Source organism: Amaranthus tricolor, chromosome 1, assembly GCF_026212465.1.
Source record: "Amaranthus tricolor cultivar Red isolate AtriRed21 chromosome 1, ASM2621246v1, whole genome shotgun sequence".
Lineage (NCBI taxonomy): Eukaryota > Viridiplantae > Streptophyta > Magnoliopsida > Caryophyllales > Amaranthaceae > Amaranthus > Amaranthus tricolor.
Genome location: NC_080047.1, coordinates 17,380,791 through 17,397,745, shown reverse-complemented (window position 1 = coordinate 17,397,745; position 16,955 = coordinate 17,380,791). Strand labels below are relative to the sequence as shown.

Here is a 16,955-nt window from a genome sequence, read left to right as displayed (position 1 = left end):
TTTATTAAATCAAATAAGAGATGGAAAATGGTGAAGGCATTGAGAAGTAATTTGAAACGAGAAGTAGTTGGAGTTGATACTGACATAGTAGAATGTCTCCCTTATCTTGTTATGTTGATATTAATTGCTGGTTATATATATATAACATGTTGTTAGTTACTGACGTGTACTGTTTTTGTTGATGGCTCGTCTTTGATGGCCCTGTTATGACATGTTGGTCTACGATCTTACGTTGAGCAATAGGGATATCATAGATAGATCTTGCAAGTTATGGAGATTCTTTGCATTGCATACGGGGGGAAATGAGTGAGAACCTTGAAGTGTGCAATACTATTTTTTTTTTGACGCTATACGTAGTTTCTTTTCATTTAAATGGTTTACGTTTTTGGTTTGAGGCACATGCACTCTTTTTGATGTAACTCGTTCCATTGAAAAGGTTTAGTTCGTACGATCTTTCATATTTCGTTATTCTAACTTGAATGACTTGTAAAGTTTGATTATGTTTTGAAAACCTAAGTGTTTACATGGGAACCACGATCTATGCTTAGTTTGTTGACGGAGGATTAGGTGATGATCATACCGCCGAGATTTTTGTTACAAGGCTGTTGATACCTCTTCTTTATTATGTTTTATTGCTTGTTTATTTCTTTTGGTGCGTCTAATTTCAAGGCAGATGCTTTCGAAATTCATCCGAATTTTTCTAAACTCAGCCTCTGATCCCACATACCAAACACCCCTAGTTAGCGTGTAGAAAAATCTAAACTTAGGTTTCAATACTACTCCTTAGTTTTTCTAATTAAAGTGTTAAGTAGGCTTTTTGGCGGGCTTAACTTTTTTTGCTTTATTGTAATCTCACGAGTCACGAATCTTACATCCCCTTTCATTTTCCACTTCGAACGATTTCATCACACTTGAATTCTAATTTCTATCAGACGAACATCCCAGGTAATTCTCCGTTTATTAATGCGTCAATATCTTCCCAATCATTTTGACGTTTCACCATGAATCTTCGACAAGCCCTAATTTTTGGCTTTACAGTGAGATAAAGAGATGAGTACTGGAGGTGATAAAGGATCGGGAAACACCAAAACCCCTGCAGATTTTCTCAAATCCATTCGAGGTCGCCCCGTTGTTGTTAAACTCAACTCCGGTGTTGATTATCGTGGTAATTTTCTCTATTTTCCAATCTTTTTATTCTTTTTTGTCTGATAATGGATTATTCCAGAGCATTTCTTTTGTTTTGTGAAATTTGTTACAATGTCTGTTTTTTTGTTGATTGCTGTGATGCCAGTGTCTTAATGTACCTATAACAAATTTTGTTAATCTAGTATACTTTTGAGTGCAATAAATTTTGTTGATATGTTAAATTTTTACAATGGAATTAATTTGACTGATGTCAGAGTGTAGATTTTGGTTTGAGTTTGAAATTGAAATTTTATTTTAAATTTGGGTTTGTTGTGAATGGGCTATGGCAATGGTGAAGAAACAAACATAAAACAAATGCAAAGAAAAACAAGAAAAACAGAGCACAACAATGGAGAACCAAAAACACATGATGTATGAGGTATCTAAAGGATACCTCCCCCTCAAAACAAGTATCTTATCATTAATATACTCAACAATGCATTAATAACTCACCTTACAAGCTTTAAGAACAACCTCTCAAAGCAAAGATCGAACCTCTGATGTCAATCTCTCTCAAATGCCCTAATACAAGTAGAGTGAACTCTCTTGGCTAAAACCCTAGTTAACTATAACTCTATAAGTATTAGACTCTCTCTTTAAACCCTAATGAACGACCCCTTATATAGTCCCATGACATATTTGGGTGCCTTAAGACAATCCCTCAAAAGCCCACAAAGAACCGTGAATAAAACAGAAACATTCTGTTTTCACGTGTTGCATTTCGCTCGATTGAGCATGCTAAGCTCGACTGGTCAAGCGGCTGTCCAGTGCTCACTGGATTTTCTCTGATGCTTTGCTCGAACCATTGCTCGACTGGTTCCACCTAGCTCGTCTGGTCGAGCACCTCATTACTTGATTCTTGCCTTCATCAAGGCATATCAAATCATCATCATTAATCACTTCATTAAGTGACCCAAAACATAAGCTCCCATACTTCTTTACACTCACAACTTCGTTCTCAAACGTGCAAGCCAAAGAGTAAGTAACGAGGTGATCGAACTCACCTCCATCAACGTGTGATTTGGAGTTTGACACAACAGGGTTATAGAAAGTGTAGTTAACTGAGGCATGAATGGTTGTAGACTTTAGAAGTTCAAAGATTGTTAATAGGGAATCAGGTGGACAAATGTGGATGTTATGTATGGGAGGGATAGGATACTGGTGCTTGTTTTGCTCAAGAAATTGAGACTCTTTATGGAACACCTAATAAAAGAAACAATGACATTGTTTTGAGGACAGAAGGACCAATATTTTGATATTAATGATTAAAGCTGAACGTTCTGGAGCCTTCTTTCTAGTTTACATACTATCTCGAATTTGGAAATGAGATGTTCTGGAGATCATGTGGGATGTATGCAGCCAATTTGTCAGTGGTAGTTCAGCTTTTTTCCATATTCTGTTTCTTAGTGCGTAAAGATTTTGAAACTGATAGCTATACCCTCTAATTTAATTTCCTAATAGCTTCAAACTTTTGAAAAAAATTTCCTAATATTTACTTGCATAGTTGCAATCTTTGTTGAGATCAACTCAAATGACCATTGTTAATACGACAATTATGCTTTGAAGAAATTAAGGCTTGTGACTGCTTTATGTCCCATTTGGTTGTTAATATCAAATGGTGAGAATAGTAAAGAAAATTTAATGCAATTTGGCTTGATAAATTAATTTATAATGTTTATGATAACTTTTGTTTTACTATAATCTCTTTCTTTACAAAGTTCATTCTTGTTCATTACAAATTTTAAAAAAAGTTAATATGTGGTAATGGAAAAATGTGAAGAAAAACACATGTTTTAGAATGAGTGCTTCATTATCATGAGAATGAAATAACATAGTACATGCAATTTACCAATTTTCCATTACACCATTTAATACAAACAACCATATAGCTGTTAGTTCTTTGAAAACACTAAGTTATGCATGATTTTAGTGAAAAAATGTTTATTGAATTTTTCTAGGTAAGAAAATTCTCCATAGCTCATATAGTACTAGTTGATGAGGTATTTTGTTATGTTAGGATGTAAAGAGGATGGTATTGTAAGTTCTTTAACCTACAACAATGTCAATACTTCAATCCCAGCACTATGGATTAAATTCTTTGATCAAATTCACATAATTGTATTTATTTATTGATAAATGATCCTTTGTGATTTTGTAACCTTTTTTTTTTTAACAAAATTCTTATTAATTCTTAAGATGTAGCATAGTAGCCACTTTATGAGTTTCACATTTTGGCTTTCTTATTTGTTATACACCCTCCTATTCTAATCAAATGTCCCATTTTTTTTTTGACACAATTCATAAGTTACTCTTGTTTGATTTGTCGCAATATAAATTCTATGAATATCAACTTTTTTTAATTTTTTAATTTTGCACAATCAGAGTTAAGGAATTAATTCATGCGTGCAAAATCAAATGGGACACTTGATTAAAATAAGAGGGATTATTTAGGTTATTCTAGACTTCTTGCTTTTAGGGTAGAAGTATTAGATCTGAGCAGTTTATTTGAATTGGGAATCTTGATATAGAAAACCAAAGTTTGTTTTTGATCTATGTAGAGTGGTGACATAGTTTAATCTTTGCTATAAATATGTGATATAAGAAGTGAGTTTAAGTGTTCTTGTCGTGATAGCTTTTGATCTATTGAGGTTCATGTTGAGGTGAAATTTACATCTAAGGTGTAACCAATTTGGAATTATTTTTATTTAACTCCAAGAACATATTGGAGCGCAAATTAATTGGTATTTTGGAGTAAAGATAAGTCTAGAAATATTGTTTATTATTTCTGATCAAAATTCATTAATGCTGCTTCATATTCATATATATAGGAAATTGAGGATGACCACTTGCTTTTGGCTCGTTTCTATATTATGGATATGATGTTGTAATATTCTCTCAACTTCTGTCTTAATGTTTACATGTCATACCATTAGGGAAGGTTAGTATACGTTTATAGTTATCTTGATATTGGATTGATGAATTCTCTTGATATATTTCAAGTTTATTGGTTGTAATCAAGATTGTCAGGATCTGGATTCTACGTAGGATCGAAATTAACAGGTGGAATCGAGTCGTAGAATTGAATCATAGGATCGTGCAATCGTACAAATTTGCAGAAATAACAAGTTGTATTATGTCTATGTTTATTTTTGATCATTTTTAATATAAAAAAGCATTAAAATCCATACATTTTCTTAAGATTTTTCTTTAATTTTAAAATACATATAAATCTTACTTTTTAATGCTCTTTTTTCTTTGTTCTTAAAGAAATATCAAAACATATATAAGATATACACTACACATAATATATTTAGAGCACATACATATAAGGATATAATATTAAACCATAGTATGCATAAAAGACCAAAGATACTAGCAAAAAATTTAATTAGTAGTTTTGAACTAACGATCCTAGCCGATTCTAACTATCCCACCAACGATTCCACTTGATTCTACCGATTCTAACGATCCCACCAACGATCCCACCAACAATCCCACTTGACTCTAGTCGATCCTAGCTGATTCAAATAATTCCACTTGGAAGGAGTAGGATCGTTGGGATCGTTATAGAATCGCGATCCCAGCTGATCCTAGTCGATTCTAACAATCCCACCAATGATCCCACTTGATTCCGATTCCACTAATGATCCTAGTCACCGGGTTTGATCTAGGTCTTAGAATTGTTCAATTCTACGATCTAGATCGTGATTTTAACAATGGTTGTAGTGCATTCTAGAAATAGGAAATGGTGATGCGCATGGATTTGGTAGTATTTAGACTTAACATTTGTGTAAAATCTTAGTTTTAAATGGCGCGAGGCGCACCGTGGCACAAAAGGTTTTTTTTAGCGTAAGGCACGGAGTTTTTGTATTTGAGACGTATAATTTCGCTAAAAGGCTTCAAAATAAATTTAAAACATATATAATACTTAAAACAATATGAAATTCATATTAATACAACATACTGGTTAGATAAATGTTACTTTAGCACATTAAGTCACAAAATAATATAGTTTTGAGTTGATCATATTCTCTTGCGGGATTCAAAGATTACGAAGATGCAGTTGGATTTGATGAATGTTCAAAAAGTAAATCATTATACATTGATGTCAAGACAAGCACACACAAAATTAAATGATAATACAAACAAACAGAGAGAGAAAGAGAGAGAAGAAAGAAAATAGAAAAAAAGAAAAGCGATTGAAATCAGGTGTGCGCCTCTTATATTGCGCCGCGCCTTGAGTCTTTGAGGCGTGTTTCCGGGCACCTTGGTGTGCCTCATACCTAGGAGGCGTGCTTTTTAGAACCAAGTGTAAAATACAATTAGAACGTATCGTTACTCCATTCCAAAGTACCAAGTGGCTTCCTTGGGGCGCTTTGGGGGTCTCATGTACACTACTTTATCTTGTAACAATAAATATTTTTTTTCGATTGACATTTGATTGCAAATATTATTTACATTTCTTCACATAAATAAGCACACATGATGTTGCTATCAAGAACTAGTTGGAAACAACCTCTTTGTAATCACAAGCCGGATATTGCATATAGAAGTGGACCAAGTGGTTAATGGGCGTGTGGTACTGAGTAGGGACGGGGCGCGTGGGGGTCAAATGTGGGTTGAAAAATGAATTTTTTGGTTGTTGGTGGTGTTATATTAACCTAGTTAGTTCACCATATAGTTTTAGGCAAAATTGATGGATTGTTTAAGCAATCTCATCCTAAAGATGAAATTACACCATTTATTGCAATATTTGCAGTACCAAACGACCATACAATTGAAAGAAAATAAATTACTATGGTTTCTATGACGTTTATCATTGAAAATACAAAATTAGAAAATGAAAAAGATCAGTTGGTGCATATAGAAAAGAATTTTATAATGGAGTTGAGAAAAATGATCAAGAGGAAAATTTTTTTTGAAAAAATAAATCACCATCAAAAGCACCACAAAACAAGAAATAACACAAATTTGAATTTAGGTCTACCAAAATTAGCTAGCTTTGTCAAAAATCCTCAATCAAATAACCCAAAAAAAACATAATTGAACAAAAAAAGCTATTTGTAGAATTTGAGGAAAGTGAAATTTTCAAGACCTCCAGAGGCTTCTGTAGCTTTATCCATATATTGCTAATGTAAGGAAGTTGACCTACAAATATTGTGATGCTTTCTTCTATGTGTTTTTGCTCTCCTTTTTGCTCTTTTGCCATTGTTAATACCTTCTTGATCTTTTTCTCTATGTGAGTATTCTCTCTCTCCTCTTATGTTCAACAATTGTATTTGAGATAAAGCTACATGATGTTTGGCCCATGAATGAGTATATTTTGACTCATTATTAACATGCTAGACTCTCTAATGAGCCATTATAATCAAATTCAATAATGACCCACCCTGTGAATGACACGCTCAATGACACACAATACACGATTTAGTTTGATTTGATATATGGATTCAAATTCGCGATTCACTAGTTGACATATATGTTGTTCGGTCGCTTGAGTTGTTTGGTTCAATTTTTAGGTTGATGAGTCGTGCATTTTATTTTTTAGAGATTTTCATATCATTTTATTTAAATTATCAAACAACTAGGGATAAAATAGAGTCACAAGCTAAACAAAAAATTCAAAATAGAAAAACGATATGTCAACTACAATTCCAAAAAGAAAAAAAGAAAAAATCTTAACTACTTTCACTTTTTTTTTTAAGGAGTTTTAATGTTTGAGAATTGTACATGACCGAGCGAACCAAATCGTGATTCGTGGGTATGAATGTTGGCATTATCTAGAAGTTTAGTGTTGGAAGAAACTTGATGCTTTCTGTCAAGAAACTACTGGGGAATTAAACGCTCAGGGAGGGGTTTCATTATAATTTACTTTAGAAAAAAATTCAATCATGCTAAAGGCATGGTCATTATGTTTTTAAGCGGAAAATAAAGTCAAACTATGCAAATAAATGTAAGTAGAAATGAATTTAAAAGGGGAGATGAAGGATAAAAAATATAATGTTAGGAGGAAGATGAAGATTAAAGGAAGATGATCAATCTTATTTTGGGGAGGAGGAAAAAATTTTCCCTTATTCCACTAGGGTAAATATTTACACAAAATAAAGGGTTTTATTCTTCGATTTTTTTTTCTCCACCACTTTACAACTATTTCTAATCTTTGAAAACAATAATATTGTCTTAAACTCCAACTTTATTTTCTTAGTTTGACTTTTATTTTTTCATAAATATTTACTCCCAATACAAGCATGACCTAAGAAGGCATGGAAAAAAGGAATGTGTCAGTAAGATAGTGTGATAAGTCCAATAGGCTCTTCAATTTTTTGTCTTATATCAAGTAATTTCTATCTACAGGAATTTTAGCTTGCCTGGACGGCTACATGAACATTGCAATGGAGCAAACAGAAGAGTATGTTAATGGCCAGCTGAAAAATAAATATGGGGATGCATTTATTCGAGGAAATAACGGTAGTTGCTGAAAGCAATACTCATTTATTTTTGCCTAGTTGTACATGTACTTGAAAAAATAGGAAAAATTATCTTGAATAATTCAACTTATTCATGATTTTCCCACAATAATCTCATCTATTGATTAGCCACGAATAATCTCAACTTACTTTGAAGAGTATTTTCCTAGAGTACACCCGGTGATCGAATGACTCAATTTAGCAAGTTTTATTTTTTTTTAAAAAAAAGATAAATTAAAATAAAATGTCAGAAAAAAATGTTAAAAAAATTTTCACAAAAATTTATGATTTTTATGTAAAATTTCAAATTTTTTCTTTAATTTCAAATTAATTTTCAATTTATTTTTTTTGTGAATTATAGGTCATCGGATTATCCAAGTTTACTCTAGGAAAATACCCTTTAAAGTTGGGATTATTCATAGTTAATTAATAGATGGTATTATTATAGGAAAATCACGAATAGGTTTGATTATTCTAGGTAAATTTTCCAAAAAATATTAACAATTATCGGTATCTGTTATCCTTTTGGTATGCAGTGCTCTATATCAGTACGACAAAGAGGACACTTGCCGATGGAACATAACTCTTCGGTCGGAGCAACTTGTTAGCGTGTAATTCATTCCGACATATTCAAACGTGCTCTTAACTGGGGCAGGACGTTTTACGACTGAACCTGTTTCCTTCCCATTCTAGACTATTTGTATGTAACGAGCACTTTGATATGAAGAGTGAATTTAAATGTTACTCCTGAGCGAATTCAATTTTTTCCACACTTTTTGTTTATCAAGTGTAAGACCTGCCCATGCAGTGATGTAGTTTTTTTTTACAAGAGTAGCTTATTGCATAGCATAGTTGGAGCATTGTTTTTTTGATCCACCAAAAATGCAGGGAAGGGCCAGTGTAATTTCTGAAAACTGAAACCCAGGTCGAGAGTAGGGATTTCAAAATGAACGGATGGATGTATTTCCTTCCCCATATCCATACCCACAAAAAGTTTTCATACCCACCACTTATCTATCATCCATGGCGGGTAAAATTTTTATACCCATGCCTGCTTACTTAGATATGCGTTCAAACTCATTTCCATCCGTTATGGCTAATTGGGTATACTCATGATAGTGTCTGTTTTATACCCCCTCACATTCAGTCTAAGTCCACATTACTTATACTTTATAAATATTTACAAATTTAATTGTATATCTAATTTTGTTTAAATCATATAAAAATATAATGTAAATTAGTACATTGATATAAAACAAGTGACTATTGGGCGAGGCAGGTGGGTATGGGTTGGATAAGATCTCATGTCCACCATCTACCCACTACCTATGGTGGTATGAAATTTCATATTCATATCCACCACTATCCTCCAAATTTATATACATGCTCTAATTAAGGCAAATATAGTGCGAAATCCAAATAATTTTAATCTTCATCCCTAGTCGGAAGATTGATTAGGTTGTAAGTAGTTTCATCAGGGTATTTTTTGAATTCCACTCTGATTTATTTCTTTTTTATCTCCTGTTTAAATCACATTGATTGATCAAACAATAAACCATTTTGGACATAAGTCATCGATGAGTTTTGAATTCCTTAGCATTACCTTGCAATTCAATCTCTACAAATCATGAAAATGCTACTAAAATCATGTAATGAACAGGTTTCGGTTTCCTCTTGATAATTTTAAAATGCTCATACAAGCAGGAAGGATCAACAGCTAGCTAAAGGAATATCGACAAGTTTTCAGAGCTAACATTCCATTTATTCAGATATGATCCTAATACAAATGAATTATTAACCCTTCATGTTTCTAATATTCACAAGTCTCTAATTTTCTCAACCCACCCGCCTCACTATGTAAAACTTGGAGGCCTATCAATAAACATTTTTTCCAATTTACATCGAGAATTATATAATGGCTATCGGTTAAGGTAAATCTGAAAGCCGAGCTGCAAAGGGAGCCTGCGATCTCTTCGCTTCCATCACTTTTCTTACCAATAGTTTCCACTTTGTCTCGTCGTTCTTACTCTGTTGCCTCATCTTTTCCTTGAAATGCCTGAAAATGAAGAACAAGAAAACACTTAGGCCAACATTTTCGGTCTTTTTGAAGTTGAGACTACATTACACTAATGATTTGCTACATATGATGCTTACCGACAGAGCGGAACATTGCAAGAGTCGGGCATATCACACATGCACGAATGAAGTTCAAGAAGTTTCCACATACGTTTGCAGTGACCACACCCGCCTGGAACCCGAGTCTTACAGCTGAAAAAATGACGGACTAACATTTCGATCCCCTTGCACGCTGGAAATGTGCAAGTAACTTGGTTTCCTTTTAGTAATTTGTCTCGAGGCCCGATAGTGCTACAACCATCCTTCCATATATGAACCAGGGCTTCATTTGCTTCATGCAGTTGCAGGTATACCCTCTTTTCTTCTATCTTTCGCTGTTTGTCTTGCTTTCTCTGCTAGGAACAATCGGTAGCATTATAATCACACATACAATTATTAGAAATACTTCACATGTGAGATAAGATCTCACATCCATAAAACAGTGGGTTATTGACTTGCATATATATTGGGTGAGCTAATCTTCCTACTACCATATGGTTTTGGGAAACAATGAACCATACCAAGTGTATTAGCAAGTTAACGCTCTTGACCCGTGGGTTGTGGGCCCGAGCTTATGGGTGTCCCGTGTCCACACGAGTGGCCATGATGAAATTATGTGACGAATTGTCACAGCCTAGTAGCAATAAACACACCATAGATTGGTAGTCATATAATATGCTCGTATCGATACATATTCATGTCGAGTGTGGGCCCAAGTCTAAATGAGAAACTCAAATCCACAACATTGATAGTGAAATCTACAAAGTTGGGTAAGAATAATGTCTTAAAACAAGAAACGAAATGATGGGTGTTTGAATGAAAGGAGGAAACAGTGTAAATATAATTTGCGTTTTGAATTCATGATTCGCTCAGAATGGCCTTAAAATAGCCCAAAATCAATCCTAATTTGCTTATTTTGATTCGCGATTTGCAAAGAGATTAATAAATCATGTTACAGTGGGAAGAAAAACAAGGGAGATATGAAATCGACTAAAGAAAACACGGCTAGATTTCATTCTTTCAAAATCTATTATCAGACCCGGGCTTTTTCTTAGTTCAAAAACTATTAGGATTATTGGTGACTTTTGTTACCAAGTAATCAAAACATGATTAAGGTAATTAATCATTTTAGTTAGTGAAGACTAGAAGAGAACAAAGAGTCACATGTGATTGGTTTATATGGAGTAAATCTTGACATGTGAAGGTTGGAAGAGGATGAAATCAATCCTAGAACTAAGGCAATGAGCATGGGAGACCGTGGGAAGCATGGAAAAGGAAAGTCAAGCAAGAAAAAAGGTGGTCAGAACCAGCCTGCAGTGTGGCTCGACCTGCAGCTCGACCATGGCTCGACCAAGACCAGGTCGAGCGAACCTTCTGTGGATTCTGTCGAGGCTGCTGCTTGCTGATTTGTTGCTCCAGCTGCTGTCCCCCTATTAACCTAATGCCCCTCTATAAATAACCCTTGTATACAAGGTTATTTAGTGTGCCAAAAGTCTCATCTTAAAGCATTACCTCTTGCTTATGTAAATTACACCCATATTAGCTCCTCACTTCCCTTACACTAACCTTCATTGTAATTCCTTCAAGTTTATATTTTCTCCTTTAAACACATTAATATAATCCTAGGCTAGATGGTGGATGTAGCCCAAGATTGGTAAACCACCTTAAATCTTTGTCTCGATTATTTACTTATTATTGCCATTCATCATATCATATTGCATTATTTGATTCCTATACTTGACACAAGACAAACACACACTTAAACCTTAATTTAGTGATCCTTGAGTGAGGTTTTTGCCTCTCCTTTCAAAAACAAAACAGGGAAAATTTAACCACTTTTCATGGACAGGATTTTTCTTCTTACCATACACGGTCAATGATATACAATGATGATTATCAGCATGCCTGTAATACCTTTTCAGCTCGAAGCGGAAATGAAAATTATATAGTGAAAGGCAGCAGAAAGTTTACTCACAGAATCAGCTTCGACAACAGACTCCAGAAGCTCCTGTTCGAGGGCGGGATCAACGCGCCTCATGACCTTCCATCCCTCTGTCGATGCAACAGTTTTGAACTGTCTGACAACCAAGCGGGTGCACATGAAGGTAAGTCTTGGTGCATCGCACTTCCTTGCTAGTTGGAGTATATCTATTACATTTTCTGTGTTCAGCCAGAACTCCTCCAAATACTGCGTACACACTTTTTTCAGTAACGGAACAGCAAAAGAATGTGATAACACCAATAAGTGGAGAGCAAACATCTTCATATCGTCTTCCTCATAGCTGCGAATGAGAACGCCAGATTTAATGATTAGTATTCTGTTCATGGAAAGTTAAACTATTGGTGCCACAGTCTGTAAAGACATCAAATTCATTTAAGTCTTGAGCAGTGAAACAAAATTCGCTAGTTAGTTTGCCTTTTGAATTCGCGATTCGCTCAAAATGGTTCAAAATAGCCTAAAACCGACTATAACTCGTTTTTTTGGATTCACAATTCGTGAGGTGATTAGTGAATCATGTGACAATGGTCTTGAGGTCATAATAAGTGATCGCATAGTTTACACAAGACATACACCTCCGGATTATGAGAATTTATGCATTTTTGCGGTTAGTTTCCCCGCTAGTGACTCACACTTGGCCTTACACCTATACACTGGTTGGGGGATGGGATCAAATGAATGCAATCTCACTCTGGTTAAAACAAAAAAGGTGATTTTGATTGAACCTTAATAGGAAAATATTATTAACGACTTTGCGTAGATAAAAAGTGCATATGATTTTAATAATATGAATTGTAAAGATCTATAGTTCTTTGGTTTCAGATTCTAATGAACTATATCAAATGACTCATTTAATCATATGCACTTATTATATATGAAGTGGTAAATGATATTGCTAGTATGGTCAATTGAAAACAAGCTTTTTATTATCACTAACAATGGTATAATGGTGTACACTCAACCCCTCATACCCGATTTATGTGTAATCCATTTTACGGCGTTGGTGTTATGGAATGCTCAGATATCCAAATGTTGAAGTCATTACCAGCTTCAAGGGGTGAAATATATGGGAGGAAACTAATCAAGTCCCTTGAGCTATCTCAAATAAGATGACATATATACAAGTTCCTTCCAAATCATTAAATTTGGATGTACGCGAACTGATCCTTGTTACTGATACCATAGAGCTGTTTCCGAGTAACTAGCAAGTGTCATTGCAAATTTATAATAAAGATATGAACTGAGACAAAAGAATGCAAACATACATACCAAGACGAGTATAAGAAACGTGTAAATGTAGAGACAGCTTCAAAAGGCATTCCAGGAATGTTGACATATCGGACTCCATACTTAGGTTTTGAATCCATTAGGTACTCCCTCAATACAGGCGATGCAATGCTCTACGCAAATACACAAAAAGATGCTCGATCATAGAGCTGTTGGAAATACTTCACATGTGAGAAAAATCCCACATCACTAAAACATTAGGTTATGGACTTGCATTTAATGATTGGTGACTAATCCTCCTAATATTATACAGTTTTAGAAAAGAGTAAATCTCATCACGCTACAACATAATATACTTTTAATGTGATTATTTAGTGGATTTAGTGACATTTATTAGAACCTTTAGTAGTATAATAAAAAATCATACTAAATCTTTTTGGGACATAAGATCTAGTGCTATGTGTCATAAATGTCATTATAGACTAAATTAACAATTAAATATGTCACTAAAGGCCAAATAAAGTGTTACTAAATCACTTTATAGTGGAGCTTAAAATAAAAGCCAACAATTATTACACTATAAATATAAATCATTGATATTTTTTTAATGTCACTGAATCTTATGTCGCGAAAAGTTAAATTTATTGTAGTGTTAAGTATGTAGTCAACGCTTATTATCTGTGGGTTTGTGGGTCCAAGCCCACGGCTGCTCTATGTCCACACGAGTGGGTCACAGGGTGATTATGTGACGAATTGTCACGGCCTAACAAGAATAACATAGAACAGTTAAAACATAAAAGTTAGTTATAATAGGAGTTACCAGAACACAGAAATGTGCAGGAACAGGTTGATTATGTTGAGCAATGAGATAAACATCAGCACCATAACTACCCTTGAAAAGGTGGTCCCATACATGATCTCTTGTTTGTTTAATGAGGGTGTTACAACAATCCCATGATCTTCTTTTCCAAAACTTAGATTTAGGAAGAGGAGGTGGATCTGGAATATTTTTAGGTGTTGCACCACACAAAAACTGGTTTTCCTTGCTTGTTTTTATTTCAAGAGAGCTGTGTAAATTATCACTTATAGTTGTAGGGGATGAGAATGTCCATGGACTCTCATATACATCTGAACCCATCAACTCCTTCTGCTGCCAATCAATTTTTTCAAAAGTTTAGCTTTTTCTTCACTATATTATAAAGATTTAGTATATAATAGTTCAATAATTAATTTTCACAAATTCTTAAATATGACGGTTTTATGGTGAGACAATCTCTATTGAACTGATTTATGTATATTTAGTCTATTTCACTTAAATAAGAGAAATAAACTAATTATATGGATTTGTCTAATGGTGAAAAGGTCTCATACAAAACGAGTTGATTAATGTTTTTGTTATTAAAGAATGATATATTTTTTTTAAGATATCGTAGATTAATTTGGCAATAAACGTTTTAATAATTTTATTTCTTTTTATTCTATTTTCCAACAACAACAAAAAAAATCATTTTTCAAAGAAGAAATGAAGTAAGACAATTAACAATGAAAATTGTACTAAACTCAAAAGTACGGGAAAGTGAGGAAATATATGGCTAAGTCAGAGAAGAAAATGTTGAATTTAAGTGGTACTATTGCAATATAAATTAGTGATGGATTATCAATTATTATTTTAAAAATAAATAATTATTGTAATTAGGTGGCGAATTCAGAAAATAAATAAACGATGTCACTAATAACTCAAAAAAAAAAAAACTAATAAGATGCAAATTATTGCTAATTGCAAGGTTTGATTCCTAACACTATATGTGGAAGGCGATTATCCAACCAACTCAACTAAATTTTTTTTGCACATAATTGTAGTTCTATTATATTTTTAACAATTTTTAATACTGTTACTTACCTACTCAAACTACCAAATACCTATACTTAGTAATATTATAAAAATTTTGAAAATAGAAAAAATGATGGGTCCAAAAAAGGAGATGAGCCTATCACCTAGTATATGACACACAAAATAATACTTCAAAAGGAAGATGAAAATGATATATATATTTATTTTTAGTATTTTATATTGGGTACACCAAGTAAATGAACTCCAATCAAACTTCTAACCCATCTATCATTTTCCCTTTGTTTGTTCATTAATTTTTAATTATTATTCTTGTTGATTCTGGTTTCAAACATTAATATTAATTAAATATTAACGCATTATTGAAAAAGGTTGTACTGTATATAACAATTAAAACATTCTTAAATGATACGATCTATTCATATATATTTACAGTCCGTTTGGTAGGTATGTTTGGTAGGTAGTAATAAATAATAGTAATGAAAATGAAAATTAATGTAATTTTGGTTTAAAAATCTCTTGGGTACTTTGGTGGCTACGCTTGTCCAACTTTAATCTTCTTATTTTCTTCATAAAATCCATTCTAATGCATCACCATTCAGCGAGGTGGTATTAAGTGGTAATAAAAATTTATAAACAAAAAACCTTTTTGGTTATTAAAGTTTCATCATCATGGGAATGAATTAAACTTTTGATATAAATATTATACCTATAAATCATTCTCATTAACATTATTTAATATTATTAACCAAACAGGTCGTTAATATGTTAAGGTGATCACTTATAATTTTAAAGTGATTAATCATAGTAATGAGCTAATTATATGAATTCGTATCATCAAACAATTAAAGTTATTCATATCTAACAAGAATTGCAAAGTGAAATCCACAGGGAAATTGCATTAATAACTAGTTTAGTGAGGTTTAGAATCAAAACTATTGATTGAAAGTAATGAAATTGATGATCATGGTGACATCATAATATATTAATATATGTTGCAGAATTTTCTCTCAAAAATAAAAAGTAATAGACAATATACATAATAATAAAAATAATATTTCTCTACCATGAAGAATCAGAATCAATTAATAAGTACCCTAATACTAGTTCTAGCCAGGAACAAAATAAAAAAAAGGCAGAGAAATTGATCAATTTAATGATTAAAAAGAAAAAGAAAGAAAAGACAGCATACATACATGGATGATGGATGGTGGTGATAATCAATGAAAATGGAGCTGAAAAATAAGTTGAAGGGTTTGTTTATGGTGATAGTAGAAGAAGTTAAGGAAGAAAGATTAGTATTTGGGAGTAGTATCTGAATATTAGAAGAGAGGAAATAAGGGTGGAAGTGGGGTAGTTATAAGTGTTTTTTCGGGTCCTCAGCAGGTCGATTCGAGTCTAAGTGTTTCGGATCGGTTAAAAAATAGTTTTGTATTCACATTGGTTTTATATAATCTTAAATTCATTTTGAAAGTGGGTCAAAGATTGAATTCGGTTGCAAAATCGGGTAAATAATCAGATTATCAAATCTATTTTAAACAAATTTAGGTAATTACGTACTGTATTGGTATTAACAAGAGTTGGAGAGAGACTATAGAGTTACTTCCTCCGTTCCAAAATACTTGCAACATTTGTTTTTTCACGTAGTATATTGCACTAATTTAATTCTTAATATCTTTAATTATGTATAATAAAAAATATATAAAAATATGGTATTAATAATCTTTGCATTGAGACGAATTATACAAGATCTCACTTGATTATGTTTTAACTTATGGATTAAAAATTAACCATAAATTAAAAGAGATAAGTGAACAGTGTAAAATTCTAAATGTTGTAACTAATTTGAAACGGAGGAACTACTTCTTTGTGTTTGTGAATTCTGATGTTATTGTTTTGAAGAAATAATATTTCTAAACCTATAAAATGGAAATATAAATTAAATATACAAATAAACATTTTAAAAATAGTTTGAGTAATTACAAAAAATAAAAATAAAAAAGAAATTTAATTAGATCAATTAAAATGAAAAAGAAAAATTTTGTGAGGGAGGGACTAAAAAGTGATAAGTCAAGTTATGATGTGGTAATGAGTTATGGGATGTGATTATGAT

General features: G+C 32.8%; 2 protein-coding genes across 3 annotated transcripts; one reads left to right on the top strand and one right to left on the bottom strand.

Annotated features, from left to right (window-relative positions):
* The first annotated feature begins 797 nt into the window (after nucleotides 1-797).
* On the top strand, nucleotides 798-9,162 carry LOC130806760 (sm-like protein LSM36B). Its single transcript, XM_057671965.1, has 4 exons — nucleotides 798-945; nucleotides 1,039-1,165; nucleotides 7,540-7,653; nucleotides 8,189-9,162. Exons 2-4 carry the CDS (start codon nucleotides 1,051-1,053, stop codon nucleotides 8,233-8,235), a joined length of 276 nt encoding a protein of 91 aa, XP_057527948.1. The 5' UTR covers nucleotides 798-945; nucleotides 1,039-1,050; the 3' UTR covers nucleotides 8,236-9,162.
* A 140-nt stretch (nucleotides 9,163-9,302) lies between these two features.
* Nucleotides 9,303-16,299, bottom strand: LOC130806746 (BTB/POZ and TAZ domain-containing protein 3). 2 transcript variants are annotated; one of them, XM_057671947.1, is made up of 6 exons: nucleotides 16,039-16,299; nucleotides 13,814-14,143; nucleotides 13,036-13,166; nucleotides 11,743-12,049; nucleotides 9,807-10,120; nucleotides 9,303-9,708 (listed from the first exon to the last, which is right to left on the bottom strand). In XM_057671947.1, the coding sequence occupies exons 2-6, from the start codon at nucleotides 14,129-14,131 to the stop codon at nucleotides 9,579-9,581; spliced, it is 1,200 nt and encodes a 399-aa protein (XP_057527930.1). In that variant the 5' UTR covers nucleotides 14,132-14,143; nucleotides 16,039-16,299; the 3' UTR covers nucleotides 9,303-9,578. The 2 variants fall into 2 exon arrangements, with proteins under 2 accessions (XP_057527930.1, XP_057527938.1); XM_057671955.1 differs by having other exon boundaries at nucleotides 13,814-14,140; nucleotides 16,039-16,180.
* Nucleotides 16,300-16,955: the final 656 nt, after the last annotated feature.

Excerpts from the sequence above, each read along its gene's own strand:
- LOC130806760 (XM_057671965.1), top strand. The coding sequence starts at position 1,051 with ATGAGTACTGGAGGTGATAAAGGATCGGGAAACACCAAAACCCCTGCA. Across the intron at positions 1,166-7,539 it reads CTCCGGTGTTGATTATCGTG|GAATTTTAGCTTGCCTGGAC; the intron begins GTAATTTTCTCT and ends TTCTATCTACAG. Across the intron at positions 7,654-8,188 it reads ATTTATTCGAGGAAATAACG|TGCTCTATATCAGTACGACA; the intron begins GTAGTTGCTGAA and ends TTTGGTATGCAG.
- LOC130806746 (XM_057671947.1), bottom strand. The coding sequence starts at position 14,131 with ATGGGTTCAGATGTATATGAGAGTCCATGGACATTCTCATCCCCTACA. Across the intron at positions 13,167-13,813 it reads CTGCACATTTCTGTGTTCTG|AGCATTGCATCGCCTGTATT; the intron begins GTAACTCCTATT and ends GTATTTGCGTAG. Across the intron at positions 12,050-13,035 it reads CGTTTCTTATACTCGTCTTG|CTATGAGGAAGACGATATGA; the intron begins GTATGTATGTTT and ends TCTCATTCGCAG.